Source organism: Ursus arctos, unplaced genomic scaffold (assembly GCF_023065955.2).
Source record: "Ursus arctos isolate Adak ecotype North America unplaced genomic scaffold, UrsArc2.0 scaffold_28, whole genome shotgun sequence".
Taxonomy (NCBI): Eukaryota; Metazoa; Chordata; class Mammalia; order Carnivora; family Ursidae; genus Ursus; species Ursus arctos.
Genome location: NW_026622963.1, coordinates 13241819 through 13263950, shown reverse-complemented (window position 1 = coordinate 13263950; position 22132 = coordinate 13241819). Strand labels below are relative to the sequence as shown.

The window sequence follows — 22132 nt, the reverse complement described above, 5'->3', positions numbered from 1 at the left end:
GCATCGGGAGGTGCCCTCACTCATTTCTGTTGTGGGATGGCCTGCCCTACTGTGTGGTTTCTGCCCTGATTCTTGGACTTCCTCCCAGCATGGCAGCAGTGGCCCAAGGGACAGGAATTGGAAGCCGCCAGTTCCTTCAGCCCTGTACCCGGGATTGACAGCTGTCACTTCCATCATACTCTGCCGGTCAAGCAGTCACAGAGACCAGGTTCAAAGGAAAGGACTCAGTCTCCAGTTCTTGATAGGAAAAATGTCAAAGAACATTAGAGCCATATTTTAAGTCACCACAGACTGCATCCTAGCCAAGGATGCAGCAAGGGAACAACGAAGGCATGATGCGATGGGAGGAATTCTGGCCTTCAAGTTCGCACTTTAAAGGCAGTTTTAAATGTAATGAGCTGTGAAGCAATAGGAACCCTCTTTACTGGTGGAAATGCAAAACGGTCACTTTGGAAGTTTCTCACAAAACTAAACATACTTTTACTATATAACCTAGCAATTGCATTCCTTGTTATTTACCCCAGGGAGTTCAAAACTTACATACATAAAAACCGGCACACACACATTTATAGCAGCTTTGTTCATAATTGCCAAAACTTGAAGGAACCAAGATGTCCCTCAGTGGATGAGTGCATAAACAAACTGTAGTATATTCAGACAATGGAATATTATTCACAAGTAAAAAGAAATGAGTTATCAAGCCATGAAAAGACACGAAGGAACCTTAAATTCATTGATAAGTGAAAGAAACCAATCTTAAAAGATTCCATGGAACACTACATCAAAAACTAAGGATAGACTGTATGATGACTATCATAACATAATAAAAAATTATTATAAAAAAAAAGATTCCAAGCATATGACATTCTGGAAAAGGCAAAACTGTGGAGACAATAAAAAGATCAGGGGTTTTGGGGGGAGGGGAAAGATAAGTAGACATAGCACAGAGGATTTTTTAAGGTAGTAAAACTGTTCTGTGTGAAACTACAATGATAAATACATCGGTTGCAACAAATGTACCACTCTGCTGGGGGCAGTGCATGTGTGGGAACAAGACGTATATGGGACAGCTCTGGACCTGCTGCTCAATTTTGTTATAAATATAAAATTGCTCTAATAAAAGTCTATTTTTTAATGTGCAGAGCTAAAGGAAAATTCATTGTGTAGATTCCATTGTATACGGGGAAAAAAATCTTTGAAAAGTGGCTGGGGTGGGGCCCACCAGCCAGGGCTCCCTGTGGCTGAAAAGGGCCTGCTCCTCACACCTGCTCACCCATGAGGACAGTGTCCCTGAGGCTCCCCACCAGCAGTAGATCTAGCCCACTCCAGCCCTGGTAAGTCAAGGGGGCAATGCCCATGGTCCTGTACCTGTGCCGGCTCCACTAGGACCAGTGTGTCAACTACAAGTTTCCCTGTGCCCTGCACTGAGAGTAGGATGCTACTGCTTTGAGAAATTATGGTCCCTCCAAGGGCCTCTTTCCATCCAAGCCAACTAAAGGAGGAGGGATAGCAAAGGGACCCAGGCACTGGTACCTCCACTGGGCATGCCCACACACGGCACAGTGTAAAGCTGGGGCTGGGGTCACAGCAATGCCACACAAGGAACTTCCTAGGGTCAACAGTGACACCAAATGCCTGTGGCCACTATGACATGCCAGCAAGACCAAGTACAGGAGGCCAGGGACCACTCTTGGCCTGATGGCAGTTTACAGTATGTGGCCCATGTTGCACACAGCAGAGCTCACCTATCCACAGGCCAAAAGACCCCGCAGTGTAGCAGGGCTAGTGGAACCAGTTCTCAAACCGTCTACGGTCCACCATCAACCCCCCCACCCATGTTCCTGCACTCAAGCAGACAGCTCAGGGACCCACCTCGTGAGCCTGCAGCCAGGGAGCGGTGGCAGTATTGGGACATCTATCTGTGCCTTCTGAGAGCAGTGAGTTAGAAGTCTCATGGTTGTGGACTCCCTTTCAGATCCGCAAAGGGGAAGAGGTTCACCGTGGGTGGCCCTGTGGTTGGAAGGACCTAGGACTAATACCATGGGAGTGGGTAATCCCTTGTGGCCTATTCCTGAGGGTCTGAGTGACTGCACAAGCCCTGGCCAGCCTGCCTGGCACCCTGGACCTCTGGCAGGGCAGAGCCTAGGCTCTCAAGGTGGACACACCCACAGAAGGAGCCATGCCTCCAGCCCTTCCATGCCCAGGATTCATGTCCTTCTTACTGAGCCTATCGGGATTTCCAAGAGACATGTCCTAGCAGAGATCCTTGCCATAAAGTAATTTACCTACAAAAAAGGGAGTGATTAATCAGCCTTGGCAGTGCTAAAGCCTGAGCTGTACTGAGATTAAGAGCCAGGAAGGATCAGAAGACCCCAGTCCACAGAGCAGACTGAAACCCCAGGGGTCTCCTACTCCATGTTCTCTACCTGCCCGGGCTAGCAGACCCAATGTGGAGAAGGCCCCAACCCCAGTGCCTGGCCCCACATTGAATAGCCAGCATGTGGAAGCCCAGTTGCCGATACCTCAGACTCCTCCATTCTCTTCCATTGTCCCCAAATGAAAGTATCTTGGCTAGTTTTGCAAGTCAGGACAATTCACATGTACGTGGACGCAGGAAGCTCCTTCTGGTGTCCCTAGATTTCTAATTAACCCAGATGTTTCTAGTTAACAACCTCAGAAGCCAGTGGTCACCTTGATGCTGGAGAGTATTCTGGGCTGATGAAAATGAATAACCTGCCTTAGTGTTCATTGTTGAACACCTGTCAGCCAGGTAGTGCCTCTACACTCTCTAATGCTCAAACGGCCACCGGGGCGAGCGCTGTAGATGGTGACGTGTCTCTTCCAGAAGCGGACCTGTCAGAATCGGGCCCCGTGTCCAGCAACAACAGAGCCAGCGGTCACTCCTGAGGTCATGAATCGAGTGGTGGAGCGGGGGCTACCTACCATACAACCACCCTGCACTGCTCTACGCTCAGGCCTGGTCCCAGGGCCGGGTCATGCTCAAGAAAACCAGCCCCGGCTCCTAGAGTTTGTATTTGGGATCTGAAGGATGGAGTGTACCAAGTGAATAAACTGCAGAGCAAGGCAGGTGGCCATGTGGTTGCGCGGAGGGTGGACAAGTTCAAATAGAGGCACAAGAGGCTGGCAGCCCTGTGAGCAAGTACTAGGGAAGGGTAGACTATCAGACCTTGGGGGACAATACTGGAGGTGGTCTATGCTAAGAAAACCAAAAGAATTTGTCAGGGATTCTAGTGTCAGGTACCATATTAAGTTTTTGTAAATCTAAACAGATGCAGCTTCATATGATTATAAATGCACATCCACTACTTTTATTGGTAGAAAAACACACATGATGCATCACACCATTAATTGCCTCAGAGGGGATTAACCCACAATTCAAAATGTTGATGGAACCTGCTAATGAAATTAAGGAGTCTTCATCAGTGACTGAAGACTTCCACTCCTAGCACAATTTGGGTCTGTCTTTCCTACAGTTTACCTTTCCACAGGTTCTGCTGCACTAATTTTAATCTGCCAAAATGAACCCTAACTTTAGGCCTCATAAATCAGGTAAGATTAAAAAATTAAATTGAAGAGGACAGGTAACTGTCTTAGAGATTTGCCTTGGACAAAAATGAAGAAAGTGTTGCTATGAAAATCAAAGTCCCTATTTTTTTTTTTTTAGTGGAATAAATGTAGGAAACAGATAATCCTCCAACATTTCTGAAGTTAAAGAAAAAGAGCTCATAACAAGTAGGACTCAGGCAATTGCTTCTGAAGAGTGCAAACACAGCAGAAACAAGCCAGGTAGGTAGAAGGCATGGCTGTCCAAGCTGTTTGCAGTTCCCTGGACCACACTTCTGGTGATGACTTTGAAGTTCCCTCCTCTGCAGCAGTTCGACTCAGAACCCTTTTTCATTCAGTAATTTTTATCTATGTTCTATCCATCAATAATTACCAAATTGGAAATTAAAATGTTTTAAAATATTCATTCATTTTAAAATAAAATAAAACCATTGCTTATTTTTCTTTGAGATTTGAGAGAGTGAGAAAGAGAGAGCACAAGTGGGAAGGGCATATGGAGAGAAAGAGAATCCCAAGCAGACTCCGTGCTGAGGGTCGAGCCCTTGTGGGGCTCAATCCCATAACCTGAGCCAAAACCAAGAGTCAGATGCCTAACCAACTGCACCACCCAAGTGTCCCAACAAACCCATTACTTATTAACATGAATACTATTCTGAAAAACTATTTTCCAAAACTAAAAAACAGTGATTTAGTGAGAAGAATAGCATTAACTTGTTTATTAATCTTTTTACTATCTGGCTCATGAGAAGATAGCTGGAATCTCGTTTCTGTTTCTGCCATCCACATATTGTAATACAGTTTTGGTTGCAGGATATGAAGAAAATTTAGCTTCATGCAGATATATAGTTGGAAAAGGGAGGACCTCACGGGACACCATGAAAGGGAAACCAATGGGTCCTTGAACAAGACTTTAAGAACAGCTATTCTAGAGGCAAAAGACATTTGTCAGTCCACTTGGTTTGGGGGTTGGCCCACAAAATGTGGGTGGAGGGACAGTTCAGTTCTGAGCATAGGCCTCACCTGTTTTCAGTTGTTCTCTTGCATATGAAGCAGAGCCCTGCCTAACCCATTGTCTACAGCCATTCAGCCAAGACTAGCCATCCAGATATGTGAGAGAAATAAACGTTGCATCTTGTATGCCACCAAATTTAGGGGTAGTTTGTTATGCAGCAAAAGCTGACTGACAACAAAAAGGTTGGTGATTTAAAAAACACCTCACAGATTATGAAGATTTTGAGCCAAGGTAAAAATAAAAGACTAATCTGGGCATTCACAAATTTGGTCATGGATAAATTCCCAGAAACTTACTCTCTTTGGATTTTCTAATGCAAAACATTGTATCCCTGAATAAAGAAACAGTCTCCCAACATACAATATCTCCTTTTGACTTCATCTAATTTACCTCAAGTTTGAGCACACCAGGCCTGTTAACCAACTTTCCTACCCTATTCTCAGTCCTTCCCTTTGCAGAGAACCTGCCATACACACAACTCGAGAACACACAGCTCTCAAATCCTACCCCATGGCCAACTGGACCAGAAACACATGCCTGACCCGAGGCCAATAGGATGGGAACCAGGACAGGCAGGGGTGGAGGCCAGGGGAACAGATCCTGAAGGCTCCTGCTTCCCAGCTCCCAACACCAGCCACTCCCCTTAAAACTTCCCATTCTTTTACCCATTCCTCCTTTGTCACTGGAGTGAGTTTGCTTTTTGTAATCGCAACAGTCTAAACTCGACTGGAATGGCTTTCAATAGTGCTCTATCAAAGACTATGTTTCGGTTGTAGCATATCCACCAGTGCGAGTCTAACCAGATAAGAAAGTTCAGCTTACAGTTTTATGACAGATGTTTTATTCATAGGGAGTTAAAATGTAGGGATATACAGGGCACAAACATTATATATAGTATACTTTCTATGATAGATACTGCTCACAGAAAGGCCTCAATTCAAGTTACATACTGCATATGCTAAAATGTGCACCTGGGGAGAAGAGGGAGACCAACTGCCTTTTTGTTTTGGTTTTGGTTTAAATGACCTATAGATGCATTTAAGTAATACTGATCATTTAATGTTCAAAAAACTTTTAATAAACAAATTCAGGGTAATATTGAAATATTTATAATATGATTTAATCATTACACAGTATTTCCAATGTACAATCAAGACAATGCACAACACTTGAAAAGAAGAAGAAAAAAAAACAACAACGATCTATTGCACCCACAAGTAAAAAGGCTTTTTATTCATTTTGGGGATGCTGCAATTCAGTATTTATATAAACATTTACACATTATAGTAAACACAGAAGTCCTACATGTAATGCAGCATTATGGGTAAGACCCTTTTAAGTCTCAAAAATAAATGTTAGTGTCCACATAGTGCCCCACGTGCAAGGCTGACTTTCTGATCATTATTCCATTCATTGTTCAATCATGAGCAATCAGTCTCCCTGCCCACCCCATGCATTTTAGAGACCTAGTATTTCTCATCAAACACACGACGTCCTGCACTCTAAACTGCAGTAGTCTGCCTCCTTGCTTAGTCTCGTGGTGTCTTGCAATGGCACTTCTCCATCTCAGTGTCCTGTTAAATAATCCTGTGTAGAGTCTGAAGCAAATGAATCCACATCCTCATTCTCTGAGTCGTCACTGCTGTCATCGGCAGCTGGCTCTCCTGTAAGGGCTATGCGAGCATAATCATCTGTGTCTATCGATTTGCAAAAGTGGATGGCATATTTCAGTTTCTCCTCCAGCACCTGTTTACAGGAATATCTAGGCAACTTCAGCAAAAAGAAGCAGGTGTAGGACTCAGGAAGGAAGTGGTCAGGAGGGTTGTATTTATCCAATACCTATTGATGAATAAATGTTAAATAATCAGAGACTATGTACAAGGACAGGTAGAACTGTTAATCTATTTTATTATGTTCATTAGACTCTTGACTCTCACAAAAATCACAATATTTTTGGCTAAGAATAACAAAGTATCAGAAAACAAATACTCTAGCCCATTTTAGAAATTAAAAAGAGCAGCTCAACAATTCCTAGGACTTGGGAGTCAAAAATAGCACTTGGTCACTGAGGCAATTACTTTTGACAAACCAGTGCTGTGAACAGGGTCTGGCACAAGGCAGGCAGAGGAGGCGGGCTCAGCACACACCTACATGGGGAATTCTCCTTAAACCCATCAGCCCCTCTTGACTACTACTGATAAAACACTATGAAGCCAGCAGAGAATTGTGGACCCAGGAATTACCTACTTTTGGAGAGAAAAACTACATGTTGCTCTCAAAGATCTCTGTGACAAATGACTACTACTGCAACCCCAGTCAGAGACTGGAGTCAGGCTGTGCTCAGGAAGGAGCCCATCTCAAACCCTTTCAAGCATGCAGGAAGAATGGACCTTCCACCCCAATCCTCCCCTCCGAGGAAGTCCCCCATCCCCATGGTATTGCTACCTGGACAGTCACACATGTTGCTTCAAGATAGAGGAGGAAGAGGGGGCTTAAGTCACTTCACCTTGTGAACCGGCAGATAAACAAAGCCTGTTTCTGATCATTGGACCACAGAGTTAGAAATCAAAGCAAAACTCTTGTTCTCAATCTGATGGGTGTTCTTATTTTTCCTAGTAAGCGACATTACTTAATTTACCTAATTCAACCAGGAATCAAATATATGCTTTAAATGACATGTGTGCTCAAAATCTCAAATATGCTGACATAACAGCAGTATCTTCTGGTGATGGCCAGATAAATTTTCCAGAAGTAGAAAGTGAGACCTAAGACCTACAGTCATAAAATTTTGAGCAATCAAATCAAAGAAATTGGGCGTGCTTTTTATTATTATTTCCAGGAAGAAGGAAAAAACCACATAACATGAGAGTCCCATTTTCTATTCGGCTGTAGGATCGTGTGCAAGGAGCATGCCCCCACAGCTGACACCACAGGATAGATATGCAAGAACCACACCTGGATGACGAAGTCTCTGCCCCGGAAGTCGGCGATGGTCCTGGGCAGTCTTGTCCGGCCCCACACAAAGCGAAGGAAGAGGGAACGCTCTGTGTTGGAGAAGGACTCCATCACCTCCCAGAACCACTGGATCAGGGATGCGGAAGGCTCGATTCCTTTGTATGTTGCCACTGACTTTAAGAGATGCAGAGGGATATCTGGGCTGCCACATACCTGCAGAAGGACATACTGTCAGGGCTGGGTGACACTTTTGACTTTTCACTTCAGCAGAGAGTCAATCACTCTTTCTACCAAGGCTTGTTTCAGGCAGGACGTGTGTGAGAGCCTGAGTGGACAGTTAGGAGGACAGGTCCCATGTGTTCAGGTGGGTGTGCACTGGATCCTGTTCTCCACCCTGGTATGGGATGGGGCGGGGGGGGGGGGGCTGCAAGGGAAGGAAGGACGCAGGCAGGGAACACCCACTTTTCCAACATGTTTTCACTTCATCTACCAGGCATGAGCATATTTCAGATGTAAATTAAGTGCAAGATTTAACCAAGAAATTAACTAGTGGTACTGATATCGTGGCTTGATATTCAAAAGGCAGTTCTAGGGCAGTAGCACTCGGGGGCATACCATTGTCTCCAATTCATATCCAGTGAACAGAGAAAGAAGGGGGACAGGCACGACTCGGGCCATTCCTTCCCGGACGGCAGCCACCTGCTCATCAAATTCATGGAGTCTGAAAGAAAAAACTCACTTTGCATTTCTATCTTTGGTAACATAGATCTTATCCTACTCACACCAAGCCTTATCACACAGATGACCGAGGCATGTACCTTACAAAAATAGCATCACAGAGCTTCTCACATACTGAGTTCACCTACACTGACACATAGAAGATAATCTTAAAAACCACCTAGAGCTTCCAAGACACAATTCTTAATATTTATCGCATACCTAGGAAGGAGCCAGAATTAGATGTGCATGATCAGAGAACCAGGCTCCACAGCACCCACAGTAAGAACCCTCTGGAAGCAAATACTGTGTTCAGGGCCTTCATGACTGGCGAGTTAGGGCATAAAGCAGAAATGAACACAAAGGTACAACACAGCACACTTGCCGGGACCACCCACAACTAGAACTCAGCAAGCCAAGCCCACCCAATGTGCAATCTCACCAAGTAGCTGGCCAGGTGCTTCTGGAGAACAAGGTCCACTGTGTGGACTTCTAATGTCAGGTGGAAGCAGCAATGAATAGCAGAAACCGGATGGGTGGCATTGCTGACCTGCCGCAGAGCAACCATGAGGAATGCTGGTGTGAGGGCCAGGCAGGGGTGGGACCAATAGGTCCAGTGACTACTGCCAGGACAGCTCCCAAAACGGGACAATTCTATGCACCTTGGTTTTCTAGTCAGAGCCAGGAATCTTAGGCAAGAATAATGAATACTCTGACTTGGATTACAAAATAAGCTTTGGCAACTATAGACCAGCAGCAGTGGGAACCAAGTTCACTAGCATTTTACTGTATGGTAGTTCTGAAAATGCAGCCATCCAAGCAAACTACTTCCTATTTTGCTGTTTACTGAATCAAAACAATGGAAGGCAGATGGCCCCACCTGTAGTTTATTGCCAGCCGGACATACTCTGCACGGTTGTCCAGGGTGATGTGTGTGTACTTGGAGCTCAGCTGAATGTCCTGGCCACTTGCACTTGGCACAGTGAAGGGCAGACTCATGGCCTCAAACTCCTCTGAGGTGGCTTCATTATCACGGATGTACATGAGCCCAGGGATAAAATCTTTATCAACCTTTTAAGGGAAAAAAGGGAGCCCACATGATAAGTCAGGGTCTCTACCACACTTCTGACTGCAGTTCACACCTGAGGTGTTCAGCCATGAGGCGGCCTCAGTCTGCACTGGGCACACCTCAAGGCTGCTGGTGCATTATACATGCCGAGAAATAAAAGAGACCAACAGTGAGAAAGTACTTCACCCAGGGACCTGAGGAAAGAGCTTGTCATTCAAGGAAGTCCTTAAAATTAACCACAAAGAGAGCAACAGCCACTGGTTGGAGATGGATCCCGCCCTACAGTCATGGTACCAAGGGAAGTATGGCCACAGGGAAGATGCTGGCTGTGGTCAGCCAGTCACGTCTCCCCACCTAAAAGCCAAAGCCGCCACCCAGCCACTCACAAGTTCTGCTCCTCTACAGGAAAATTGGTGAACTTTCTTATCTGACAAGATTTCAAGTTGCAAAAAGCACCACAAAATAGATGGTCTATCAAGTTCTAGAAGAAAACTGGCCTAACATCCACAGACCTTTTTTTCTACTAGAAGGTAGTCTGCAGTCAGGGGCGCCCCCTACACTCTGTACCAGGTACACTAGGTGTCACATTTCCCCATCCCCGCCTTCCTGGTGGTTACCTCACTGAGATCTGCAATGGTGAGGCTCATCCCAGCCAGCTGCTTCCAGACAGGCTCAGCCAGATTGAGGCTCAGGGGACTCCCAGTCCGGATGGCGATGCCCAGTAACACACCTGCTCATTCAAGGCACAAGTAACAGGAGATACTTGAAATCAAATATAAAACATATAGTTCAATCAGCAACACCACAAAATAGGCTCTACACTGGGCCTCAGTGCCTTCTAAACCAATGTTACCCAAATTCATGGAGACAGGTCCACCCTTAAAACATTTTGTCCTAGTCTAAATTCATTGTTTCCTTTTGTTCCTATGGGCCTAGTTTCTAACTCTTCTCTTTCTACCAATAGGTATAAGCCACACAGAGGCTAATCTCCATTCCTTTGATGACAAAACAAACGGACAGAGTTTCTCAAGGAAGGTGGGTAGAGTACCTGGAGAGGTAACAGGAGCACTCAGCACAGATACTTAATGGAATAGGAGGGAGGGACTGACCAACTACCAAAACCCCTCAGATCTGATCCCAAGTTTCAGATACATTTACCCTGCAGAAATATGGTATTTCAGATCTTCCGTGTGCCAAACACTTTCTGGCCCTTAGCACCCTGCCACTCACTGACGGTTGGGCTCTGCATGTCCCTGCACCTGCACACTGAAAATGCTAAAAAACCAAATACTCAAAATGTTTGTCATTCCCAAGACAGAGTAGACATCAAGTAACTGGGGCACACACAGCCACATAAATGAGGCATCATGCCCATGGGAGAAGGCCCACCCAGAAAGCGGAACATGTTGGTGTGCACAGGCGCCCTGGCAGCGGGGCTGAACAGGTAGCAGTCGCGGTTGGCCCCGGACTCATCTCTCCCATTGGGTGTCACGATCAGAAGTGGGGTGAGTCCATTCTGCAGTTCTTCACAGATCTCGGCTATGGACTCACTGTAGCCACCACCACAGTCATCCACAGATTCACCTTGAGGGAAAGGAGAGTCAGCAACTCACAGCCACGCCAGGAAAGCCCTGCAGGGTGCAGCTAGACGGACTTCTCAGCTCTCCCTGTAATGCCCACTGCACTACTGTCTGTGCTCAGACTGCCAACCCTCAGGATCACAGGCCTGCCAGTGCATGCGAGTTCTCACCCACAAACTTGACTTTCCAGACGCGGTGGGGAAGGAGGAGGCTGTCGGGACTAAACGAGCTCATCTTAGCACACATCTGCCCAAAGACAGACTTGGTCCCATCAGGGCCTGCTAGGCCTCCTTTACTCCTTGAACGTTTGACCTAGAGAGGAGAAAAGAAATAAATATGAAACAACCACAGCAGCAGAAAGCACACAGCTACTATCTTCCACAGCTAACCAGCCCTGGAACATCTGTGGCAACAAGATGTTGCCCCTTTTGTTACCCTTTACTTCTCTGCCCTGGTCACCAGGGTAGAAGTCCAGCCAGCACTCTGCTGCTGGACCTAAAGAGCTGTCACGAGTGGAGCCCACAAACAGTAACATTCAGATGCTGCTGCAATCACCCAACAAAAGAGAGCAAAACCCACAGAAAACATCTGTACAAGGTTGAAGAGCTTCCAGACTAAGCCTTATTTCTCTATGACTGCTCCTCCTCCTCCCTTGAGGGACTTTACGTCCCTTACTTCCTGCACACAAGCCCTCTGAGAACCTCAAAGACTGGTCTCACACTCCTTTCCCCTCACTGGACACCACATGTTTACCTCCTTAGGCCTTACACACAGGATGCCCGCTGGACAGCTGTGCTAATGGAAGCTCTGCTATAATCATGGCAGGCATGGCCTTTGCCCACCCAAATGCATGCAGCATGTTGCCACAGCACAGCACCCTTTAGGACTCATGGTGTCTAAGTAAACATTCCCTCAAGAAATCACAGACCTTGGTTGGCCATTCACACAGGGTGGTGGCAGCCCATGTGGTAAGTAACTACAATATGATTCATCCTCACACTTCATAACTTTAACCATAGCCAACCACTTCAGCACACTGCCTCGGTCTCCATGAATAAGATGCCAGGAACTCCAAAAGCAGCCCTCCTTAGCAGACTATCAGGACTCTGAGCTTCGAACCAAATGGCTGAGACCAAACCTGGAGGCACCACCTCAGCCAGAAAAGAACCTTCCTCCTGTCCCTTACTCATCTGCATCTCCCCCAAGTACAATACCTGTATTTCTCACCCTAAGCTAAGATTTTCAGACAGATCAGACCAAGAGCCCTCAAGGCCCTCACCTGGTGTGAACTCAGTAACCCTGCAGTTTTGTAGGCTATACAGTGCTTCAGAATCACCTGAGAAGCTCAGTGTAAAATAATGGCAAAATGAAAAGTTAAGGAAAAAAATGGTGATGAAAATGCACTTTTCTGTTGCCTCCTCCAGCTCAACTCCCACAATTCTTAACTTCTTAGTAAGTTCTAGGGTGAGTTTAAATAGCTAATTCTCACACACAAATAATCATAAACAAGACTTACAAATAATGACAATAATGTTAATAGCCTCCTATGGAATGAAATGTTCTTTGTGCCACATATTTGACTGTATGTTCACAAATCCAATTTCATTTAAACCTCACAGCAGTTCTTCAAGGTACCCAATATCCCTGGAGGAAACTGAGCTACAGAAAGGAAGAGGGATGTGTCCATCCATGAGAAACAAGATGCAGACCCAGCTTCACATCACCTCCATTTATAATACCAGTTAACAGAGACTGGATGCTCTTGGCTCCTCTGAAGGAAATGGCTATGAGAACACAGCTATGACTCTGCAAGGACAGGCACCTATGTACCTGTGGCTACTTCTGGGCAGTAGGAATATAAGCCATTTTAATTGCCTTTAATCTGAATTTTCCAAATTTTCAGGAAGGAGCATGCTCATTAATTCGGCAATACATTTTAAAGTAAAATTTTTTATGTACACTGATTTTCAGATTTTGTTATAAAACTAAATCATATTCAAATAAACAAAGAAAAACCCTCCAGGAACATGCCTATGTTTTAGTGTCTCTAGAACACTTTGCACAGACAGTATGAGAATATCTGTGGGAGATATCTATCTATGGGAGAAGGCTGATGCCAGCAGCAACCTGTGGCCACAGGACGGCTGACACCACCTTTCTGGATCAACTGGTATCTTGAGCGCAACTCAAGATGAGTGGAATATCTCCCACTCTCACCCCCTACTCTATTTTGACCAAAAAAACAATTGTATGTCCATCTTTGTGGAAGATCTTTCTGGCTTTAGGAAGGAAGTATGAAATCTGAACTGAAGAGGACCTAACTCTGGTGGCCACTAGGTGTACTGGAGCACCATGCATGCTGCACTGAACATTGTTCATGTGCATTTTAAAAATGCTAATATGAATTTGTCCTTTATCCATTCTATTTTTCAAACATGTACTGAACATTTTCATAACATAAGGCACTGTGCTGGAACATAAAGACAAGGAAGGAAAGAGGTATCCAAACATGATGAATGCAAAATCTGAGATAAGAGAAAGAAAAGGCATGCCTAACCTAGGTTCCAGGTCACCAAGGCTCAATGAGGCCAAAAGCCTCAGATTTGAATACGCATATCAGGCCGCTGGCCCTAAGCACCTCTGTGTGTGGCTGGGGCAGGCATATGATCTAGGAATGCCCAACCATCTGTGTTAGCTGAGCTTTCCTCACTTACAACCTTCAGTGTTTAAGACCTAGTAACATAGAACAAACCAAAATGATCCTCCAAGGTGGGGAAATAAAACCTTTTTTATGAACCTAATTAAACAGCCCATTATTTTTGTAGAGTGGGCTGACTGACCAGCTTAGCATTAACAAGTCTGACGTCAGTGAAGGGGCTACTTCCATCAGTGTGGTCACACGTGTTCTCCAACAAATGACAAGAGTTTGTGTCTTAATTCAAAATGCCCCCAAGAACAACTCTGGAGAAATGCCTAGTCATGCAACCAACATGAGGGTAAAAATCATGTGTTAATATAAAGGAACAAAGAATTTGTTCTTTGTAACTCTCTGTTTCTGTTCCAAGAGGTGGGGCCGTTTCATTTGCATGTTAAATGTCAAGTGCACATAATACCATCATCAATGCTGGAGTTCTCTAGTTTTTAGTTAATTTTTTAAACTAAGTAAGCTTATCTACACTTGGCAGCAGTATTAATTCAGAGATGGCCTACTTTTCATTTCTCCAATTACTAGAGAACAGTATTAGTGATTCTGGTCTATTAAGTAGGCAAAGAAAGCTATCAGAGCCAGAAAGGGTGTGAGGCTGGCGGGAATGGAAATTGTCCCCACATAAAATCTGATGTATGGAGGGCCTCTCACCGGCCCTGCTTCCCAGAACCTAACACAAGGAGGGCAACTGAAGACACATTTGTAGTTGGGACTGTGCCAAGAAGCCCTGCTATATCCCAGAAAAGTGGGCACAGCCTTCCAGCCCCCTGCAGAAAAATCTGACAGAGAAAACTAAGAGAACATGGGGTAGGTGGTCAGCAAAAATAATCTCACAGTCCTACTGTAGGGCAAGGAGAGATGCTTACAATGTAATAAGGGGAAAAAACAGCAAGTAACAAAAGAGAGGCATCCAGTTCCAATTATGACAAACATACAAATACACCTCCAAATGTCAGCAGCAGTTATCACTATGTAGTGGAAACACGGTCATTTTTACTTTTCCCTCTTTGCTTATCTGTAGTGCATCCTTCTGGATTATCTGAAATAAGTTCTTCTTACTTCTGTTACAAAGAAAACAATTTGCTTTCCCACCTGGAAGCCTCAGCACCACAAGACATCACAGACAGGTGACAACTTGCTCCCTAAAGTTTCCTCTTCCCTCAAGCTATGGCGGGTCCTGACTCCCAACCATAAAACCATCCCATCTGAGGAGTGTCAGACTAAGAACAATTTCCACGTGTTACCTGAATCCGGTTCAACTCTACCACAGGACCATGTTGGCGATCTCGGACCATAGTTGCTTGTACTACTTTTCGGAAAGCTGCCTCCTAAAACATGACAGATGGACAAAATTTAGAATCTGCTATAGGAAATATTATTACCCATAGATAAATCATGTCACAGTATTGTTTTAAATACCCTTTCTCAAAAGTCAAATATTCTTTTTTTTTATTAAGTTCAATTAGCCACCATATAGTACATTAGATTTGATGTAGTGTTCAATAATTCATTAGTTGCATATAACACCCAGTGCTCATCACAACCAGGTGCCCTCCTTAAAACCCATCACCCAATTACCCCATCCCCCCACTCCCTCCCTTCTGCAACCCTCAGTTTGTTTCCCAGAATCCAGAGTGTATCATGGTTTGTCTCCCTCTCTGATTTCTTCCCATTCAGTTTTCCCTCCTTTCTCCTATGGTCCTCTGTGCTATTTCTTATGTTCCACATATGAGTGAAATCATATGATAATTGTCTTTCTCTGCCTGACTCATTTCACTTAGCATAATACCCTCCAGTTCCATCTATGTTCATGCAAATGGTAAGTATTTACCCTTTCTGATGGCTGAGTAATATTCCAAAAAGTCGAGTAATACCTATTGAGATAGGGAAGCAGGCCCAGCATGAACTGAAATCAACTTTGCAAAACAAAAGACAAATTAGTTGGAGAATCAGAAGGGTCAGATGATGGAATGTTTTGAAAGCTAATAGAATTTCGATTGGAGTTAAGACGGCAGAGGAGTAGGGGACCCCTTTTTCAGCCGGTCCCCTGAGTCAAGCTGGATAGGTACCAGACCACCCTGAATAACCACGGAATCAGCCTGAGACGCAGGAAGATGCATCTGGATCTCTACAAATGAACATCTCCAGCGCTGAGTATTGAGGTACGAAGCGGGGAGCCGTGAAACCACGCAAAGATATCGGAAGATAAACGGAAGGGGGAGGGAGCTGCCACGTTCGGGCGCCGGGAAGCGGTAGCCACTTGCACGGGGGAGCGGGCAGACTCGCAGACCGGCACCCCAAAACAGCAGACTGAGACCGTGAGCCGGGTGCGCGCGCCACCAGGCATCTCACGGAACACCGGAATCCCGGTGCGCTCACTGGATCCAGACTGAGACCGGGAGCTCCCGGAGCGCGCGCAGGGCGGCTGGCGGCGTTAGAAACACAAAGGACAGAGACCCGCTGGCCCTGGAACTGAGGGCTGGGACGCCGGGTGTGGGGCGCACATCCCGGGACGCTGCAGGGTTGAGCAGCACCAACAGTAACAGAGTTAAAGTGGCCAGAACATCAGTGGAGAACGGGCTGCAATCCCTCTGTTCTGCGACAATGCAGCCTCTGCTGCTCTGACTCTCAGAAGAGGCACAGCAAACCGCCAGGGAAAGCCGCCAGAGAACAAAAGCCTGGAAATACCGGCTCAGAGAGTGCCCATCCCCATCCCCCCTCGCAGGGGACACGGAGACTCTACCCAAACAGGGTTGCCTGAGTATCGGCGCGGCAGGCCCCTCCCCCAGAACACAGAGGGCAGGCTGAAAAATCAAGAAGCCCACTACCCGGGCGCCTGGGTGACACAGTCATTGAGCGCCTGTCTTTGGCTTAGGGCGTGATCCCGGCGTTCTGGAAAGGAGTCCCTCATCGGGCTCCTCCGCTGGGAACCTGCTTCTTCCTCTCCCACTCCCCTGCTTGGGTTCCCTCTCTCGCTGGTTGTCTCTCTGCCACATAAATAAATCAAATCTTTAAAGAAGAAGCCCACATCCCTAAGATCCCTATAAAACAAGGGCGCACGACCTGGGTCCCGGTCAATAATTTGGGCTCTGGACAACCCCGCAACCTCTCCTCATCAGAATGATTAGAATGAGAAGTCCCCCCCAGCAAAGAAAAGACAATGAGTCTGTGGCCTCTGCCACAGAACTAATGGATATGGATATACCCAAATTATCAGAAATGGAATTCAGAGTAACAATGGTCAAGATGATGAGTAGACTTGAAAAAACTATTAATGAAAATGTTACTGAGAATATAGAATCCATAAGGGCGGAAATGAGAGCGAATCTGACAGAAATTAAAAATTCTATGAGCCAAATGCAATCAAAACTAGAGGCTCTGACGGCCAGGGTCACCGAGGCAGAGAAATGTATTAGTGAATTGGAGGATGGGTTAGTAGAAGAAAAAACGAAAATAGAAGCTGGACTTAAAAAAATCCACGCCCACGAATGTAGGTTACAGGAGATTACTGACTCAATGAAACGATCCAATGTCAGAATCATCGGCATCCCCAAGGGGGTGGAGAAAAACAGAGGTCTAGAAGAGATATTTGAACAAATTGTAGCTGAAAACTTCCCTAATCTAGCGAGTGAAACAAATATTCGTGTCCAAGAGGCAGAGAGGACCCCTCCCAAGCTCAACCACGACAAACCTACGCACCGCCACGTCATAGTGCATTTCAAAAATATTAGATCCAAGGATACAGTACTGAAAGCGGCAGGGCAAAGAAATTTCTCACATACCAAGGCAAAGGCATCAGAATTACGTCAGACCTCTCTACACAGACCTGGAATGAGAGAAAGGGTTGGGGGGGCATTTTTAAAGCTCTTTCAGAGAAAAACATGCAGCCAAGGATCCTTTATCCAGCAAGGCTGTCATTCAGAATTGATGGAGAAATAAAGACGTTCCAGAATTGCCAGTCATTAACCAATTTCGTAACCACAAAACCAGCCCTACAGGAGATATTAAGGGGGGTTCTATAAAGGTAAAAAGGCCCCAAGAGTGATACAGAACAGAAAGTCACAACCGATACAAAACAGACTTTACTGGCAACATGGCATCATTAAAGTTCTATCTCTCAGTTCTTAGTGTCAGTGTAAATGGTTGAAACGCTCCCATAAACGCCACAGAGTTGCAGATTGGATAAAAAGAAATGACCCATCCATTTGCTGTCTACAAGAGACTCATTTCGAACCCAAAGATGCATTCAGACTGAGAGTAAGGGGATGGAGTACCATCTTTCACGCAAATGGACCTCAAAAGAAAGCTGGGGTAGCAATTCTCATATCAGACAGATTGGATTTTAAACTAGAGACTATAGTTAGAGACACAGAAGGGCACTATATTATTCTTAAAGGATGTATCCAACAAGTGGATATGACAATTATAAATATATATGCCCCCAACAGGGGAGCAGCAAGATACACAAGCCAACTTTTAACCTGAATAAAGAGACATATAGATAAATATACATTAATAGTAGGGGACCTCAACACTCCACTATCAGAAATAGACAGAACACCCTGGCAAAAACTAAGCAAAGAATCAAAGGCTTTGAATGACATACTCGACGAGTTGGACCTCATAGATATATATAGAACACTACACCCCAGAACCAAAGAATACTCATTCTATTCTAATGCCCATGGAACATTCTCAAGAACAGACCATGTTCTGGGACACAAAACAGGTCTCAACCGATACCAAAAGATTGAAATTATCCCCTGCATATTCTCAGACCACAACGCTCTGAAATTGGAACTCAACCACAAGGAAAAATTTGGAAGAAACTCAAACACTTGGAGACTAAAAACCATCCTGCTCAGGAATGACTCGATAAACCAGGGAAATCAAAAATCAATTTAAACAATTTATGGAGACCAACAAGAGTGAAAACACAACAGTCCAAAACCTATGGGATACTGCAAAGCCAGTCCTAAGAGGGAAATACATAGCCATCCAAGCCTCACTCAAAAGAATAGAAAAATCTAAAATGCAGTTTTTATATTCTCACCTCAAGAAGCTGGAACAGCAACAGAGGGACAGGCCTAATCCACTCACGAGGAAGCAGTTGACCAAGATGAGAGCAGAAATCAATGAATTAGAAACCAGAAGTACAGTAGACCAAATCAAAAGGACTAGAAGCTGGTTCTGAGAGAATCAATAAAATTGACAGACCACTGGCAAGACTTATCCAAAAGAAAAGAGAAAGGACCCAAATTATTAAAATTATGAATGAAAAAGGAGAGGTCACAACCAACACCAATGAAATTGGAAGGATTATTAGAAACTTTTTTCAACAGCTATATGCCAATAAAATAAGCAATCTGGAAGACATGGACGCCTTCCTGGAAACCTATAAACTACCAAGACTGAAACAGGAAGAAATTGATTTCTTAAACAGGCCAATTATTTATGAAGAGATTGAGTCAGTGATAAACAACCTTCCAAATAACAAAACTCCAGGCCCGGACGGTTTTCCTGGAGAATTCTACCAAACATTCAAAGAAGAAATAATACCTCTTCTCCTAAAGCTATTTCAAAAAATAGAAACAGAAGGAAAGCTACCAAACTCATTCTATGAGGCCAATATTACCTTGATCCCCAAACCAGGCAAAGACCCCCTCAAAAAGGAGAATTATAGACCGATTTCCCTAATGAATATGGATGCCAAAATCCTCAACAAGATCCTTGCTAATAGGACCCAACAGTACATTAAAAGGATTATCCATCATGACCAAGTGGGATTCATCCCTGGGATGCAAGCGTGGTTCAACATTCGCAAATCAATCAACGTGATACATCATATCAACAAGAAAAGACTCAGGAACCATATGATCCTCTCGATTGATGCAGAAAAAGCATTTGAGAAAATACAGCATCCTTTCCTGATTAAAACCCTTCAGAGTGTAGGGATAGAAGGTACATTTCTCAATCTCATAAAAGCCATCTATGAAAAGCCTACAGCAAATATTATACTCAGAGGGGAAAAGCTGGAAGCCTTTCCCTTAAGATCAGGAACACGACAAGGATGCCCACTCTCGCCACTATTATTCAACATAGTACTAGAAGTCCTTGCAACAGCAATCAGACGACAAAAAGGGATCAAAGGTATAAATCGGCAAAGAAGAAGTCAAAATGTCTCTCTTCGCAGATGACATGATACTCTATATGGAAAACCCAAAAGAATCCACTCCCAAACTATTAGAAGTTATAGAGCAATTCAGTAATGTGGCAGGATACAAAATTAATGCTCAGAAATCAGTTGCATTTCTATACACAAACAATGAGACTGAAGAAAGAGAAATTAGGGAATCCATTCCATTTACAATAGCACCAAAAACCATGTTACCTTGGAATTAACTTAACCAGAGACGTAAAGGACCTATATTCTAGAAACTATAAATCACTCTTGAAAGACATTGAGGAAGACATAAAAAGATGGAAAAAAATTCCCTGCTCACGGATCGGAAGAATTAACATAGTTAAAATGTCCATGCTACCCAGAGCAATCTACACTTTCAATGCTATCCCGATCAAAATACTGAGGACATTTTTCAAAGAACTGGAACAAATAGTCCTTAAATTTGTATGGAAACAGAAAAGGCCCCGAATCTCCAAGGAACTGTTGAAAAGGAAAGACAAAGCTGGGGGCATCACATTGCCGGATTTCGAGCTGTACTACAAAGCTGTGATCACAAAGACAGCATGGTACTGGCACAAAAACAGACACATAGACCAATGGAACAGAAAAGAGAACCCACAAATGGACCCTCGGCTCTTTGGGCAACTAATCTTTGATAAAGCAGGAAAAAACATCCGGTGGAAAAAAGACAGTCTCTTCCATAATGGTGCTGGGAAAATTGGACAGCTACATGCAAAAGAATGAAACTTGACCACTCTCTCACACCATACACAAAAATAAACTCCAAATGATGAAAGACCTCGATGTGAGACAGGAATCCATCAAAATTCTAGAGGAGAACATAGGCAGCAACCTCTACGACATTGGCCAAAGCAACTTTTTTCATGACACATCTCCAAAGGCAAGAGAAACATAAGATAAAATGAACTTATGGGACTTTATCAAGATAAAAAGCTTCTGCACAGCCAAGGAAACAGTCAAAAAAACTAAGAGGCAGCCCACGGAATGGGAGAAGATATTTGCAAATGACACCACAGATAAAGGACTGGTATCCAAGATCTACAAAGAACTTCTCAAACTCAATACACGAGAAACAAATAAACAAATCAAAAAATGGGCAGAAGATATGAACAGACACTTTTCCAATGAAGACATACAAATGGCTAACAGACACATGAAAAAAAGTTCAAAATCATTAGGCATCAGGGAAATTCAAATCAAAACCACACTGAGATACCACCTTACGCCAGTTAGAATGGCAAAAATAGACAAGGCAAGAAACATCAATTGTTGGAGAGGATGCGGAGAAAGGGGATCCCTCCTACATTGTTGGTGGGAATGCATGTTAGTACAGCCACTCTGGAAAACAGTGTGGAGGTCCCTTAAAAAGTTAAAAATTGAGCTACCCTATGATCAAACCATTGCAATACTGGGTGTTTACCCCAAAGATACAGACGTAGTGAAGAGAAGGGCCATATGCACCCCAATGTTCATAGCAGCATTGTCCACAATAGCTAAATCATGGAAGGAGCCGAGATGCCCTTCAACAGATGACTGGATTAAGAAGTTGTGGTCCATATATACAATGGAATATTACTCAGCTATCAGAAGAAACGAGTTCTCAACATTTGCTGCAACATGGACGGCACTGGAGGAGATAATGCTAAGTGAAATAAGTCAAGCAGAGAAAGACAACTATCATATGATTTCTCTCATCTATGGAATATAACAACTAGGATGATCGGTAGGGGAAGAAAGGGATAAAGAAAGGGGGGTAATCAGAAGGGGGAATGAAACATGAGAGACTATGGACTATGAGAAACAAACTGAGGGCCTCAGAGGGGAGGGGGGTGGGGGAATGGGATAGACGGGTGACGGGTAGTAAGGAGAGCACGTATTGCATGGTGCGCTGGGTGTTATACTGAACTAATGAATCATCAAACTTTACATTGGTAACCGGGGATGTACTGTATGGTGACTAACATAATATAATAAAAAATCATTAAAGAAAAAAAAAAAAGAAAGCTAATAGAATTTAGAGATCACATGAAAGACTACTTTTCTTTAGTCAATTGAACATGATGTTATTTTTGATGTTAGCGAATATTGGCTTTTAACATCAATCAGATATGCTCAGCCTTAATTAAAATTTTATTCAAATTTTAAAATAATATATATTCCAAAAAGTCAAATTTTCGTGACTACAAACTCTCTTTTTTTAATTATGAGGTGGTGTCGGGGGCACAGCCTGGAACACATGTACAAACCTATGTAGAGGCCCACCCGTGCCATCTGCCCACCATCTGGAGGCAAGAGGAGTCCA

At 44.2% G+C, this 22132-nt stretch overlaps 1 protein-coding gene across 5 annotated transcripts in view; it reads right to left on the bottom strand.

Annotated features, from left to right (window-relative positions):
- Nucleotides 1-5652: 5652 nt before the first annotated feature.
- HERC2 (HECT and RLD domain containing E3 ubiquitin protein ligase 2) overlaps nucleotides 5653-22132 on the bottom strand; it is a 237594-nt gene continuing 221114 nt past the window's right edge. For 4 of the 5 annotated variants that reach the window (XM_026510286.4, XM_026510288.4, XM_026510289.4 and 1 more), the window contains exons 86-93: nucleotides 14870-14953; nucleotides 11089-11230; nucleotides 10728-10922; nucleotides 9956-10068; nucleotides 9150-9340; nucleotides 8168-8273; nucleotides 7553-7765; nucleotides 5653-6436 (exon numbers count right to left, since the gene is read on the bottom strand). In XM_026510286.4, the coding sequence (XP_026366071.1) occupies nucleotides 6164-6436; nucleotides 7553-7765; nucleotides 8168-8273; nucleotides 9150-9340; nucleotides 9956-10068; nucleotides 10728-10922; nucleotides 11089-11230; nucleotides 14870-14953 (1317 nt within the window). In that variant the 3' untranslated portion in view covers nucleotides 5653-6163. Of the gene's footprint in view, nucleotides 6437-7552; nucleotides 7766-8167; nucleotides 8274-8711; nucleotides 8820-9149; nucleotides 9341-9955; nucleotides 10069-10727; nucleotides 10923-11088; nucleotides 11231-14869; nucleotides 14954-22132 lie in introns of those variants that run through there. The other variant, XM_044388347.3, reaches the window with a different exon arrangement.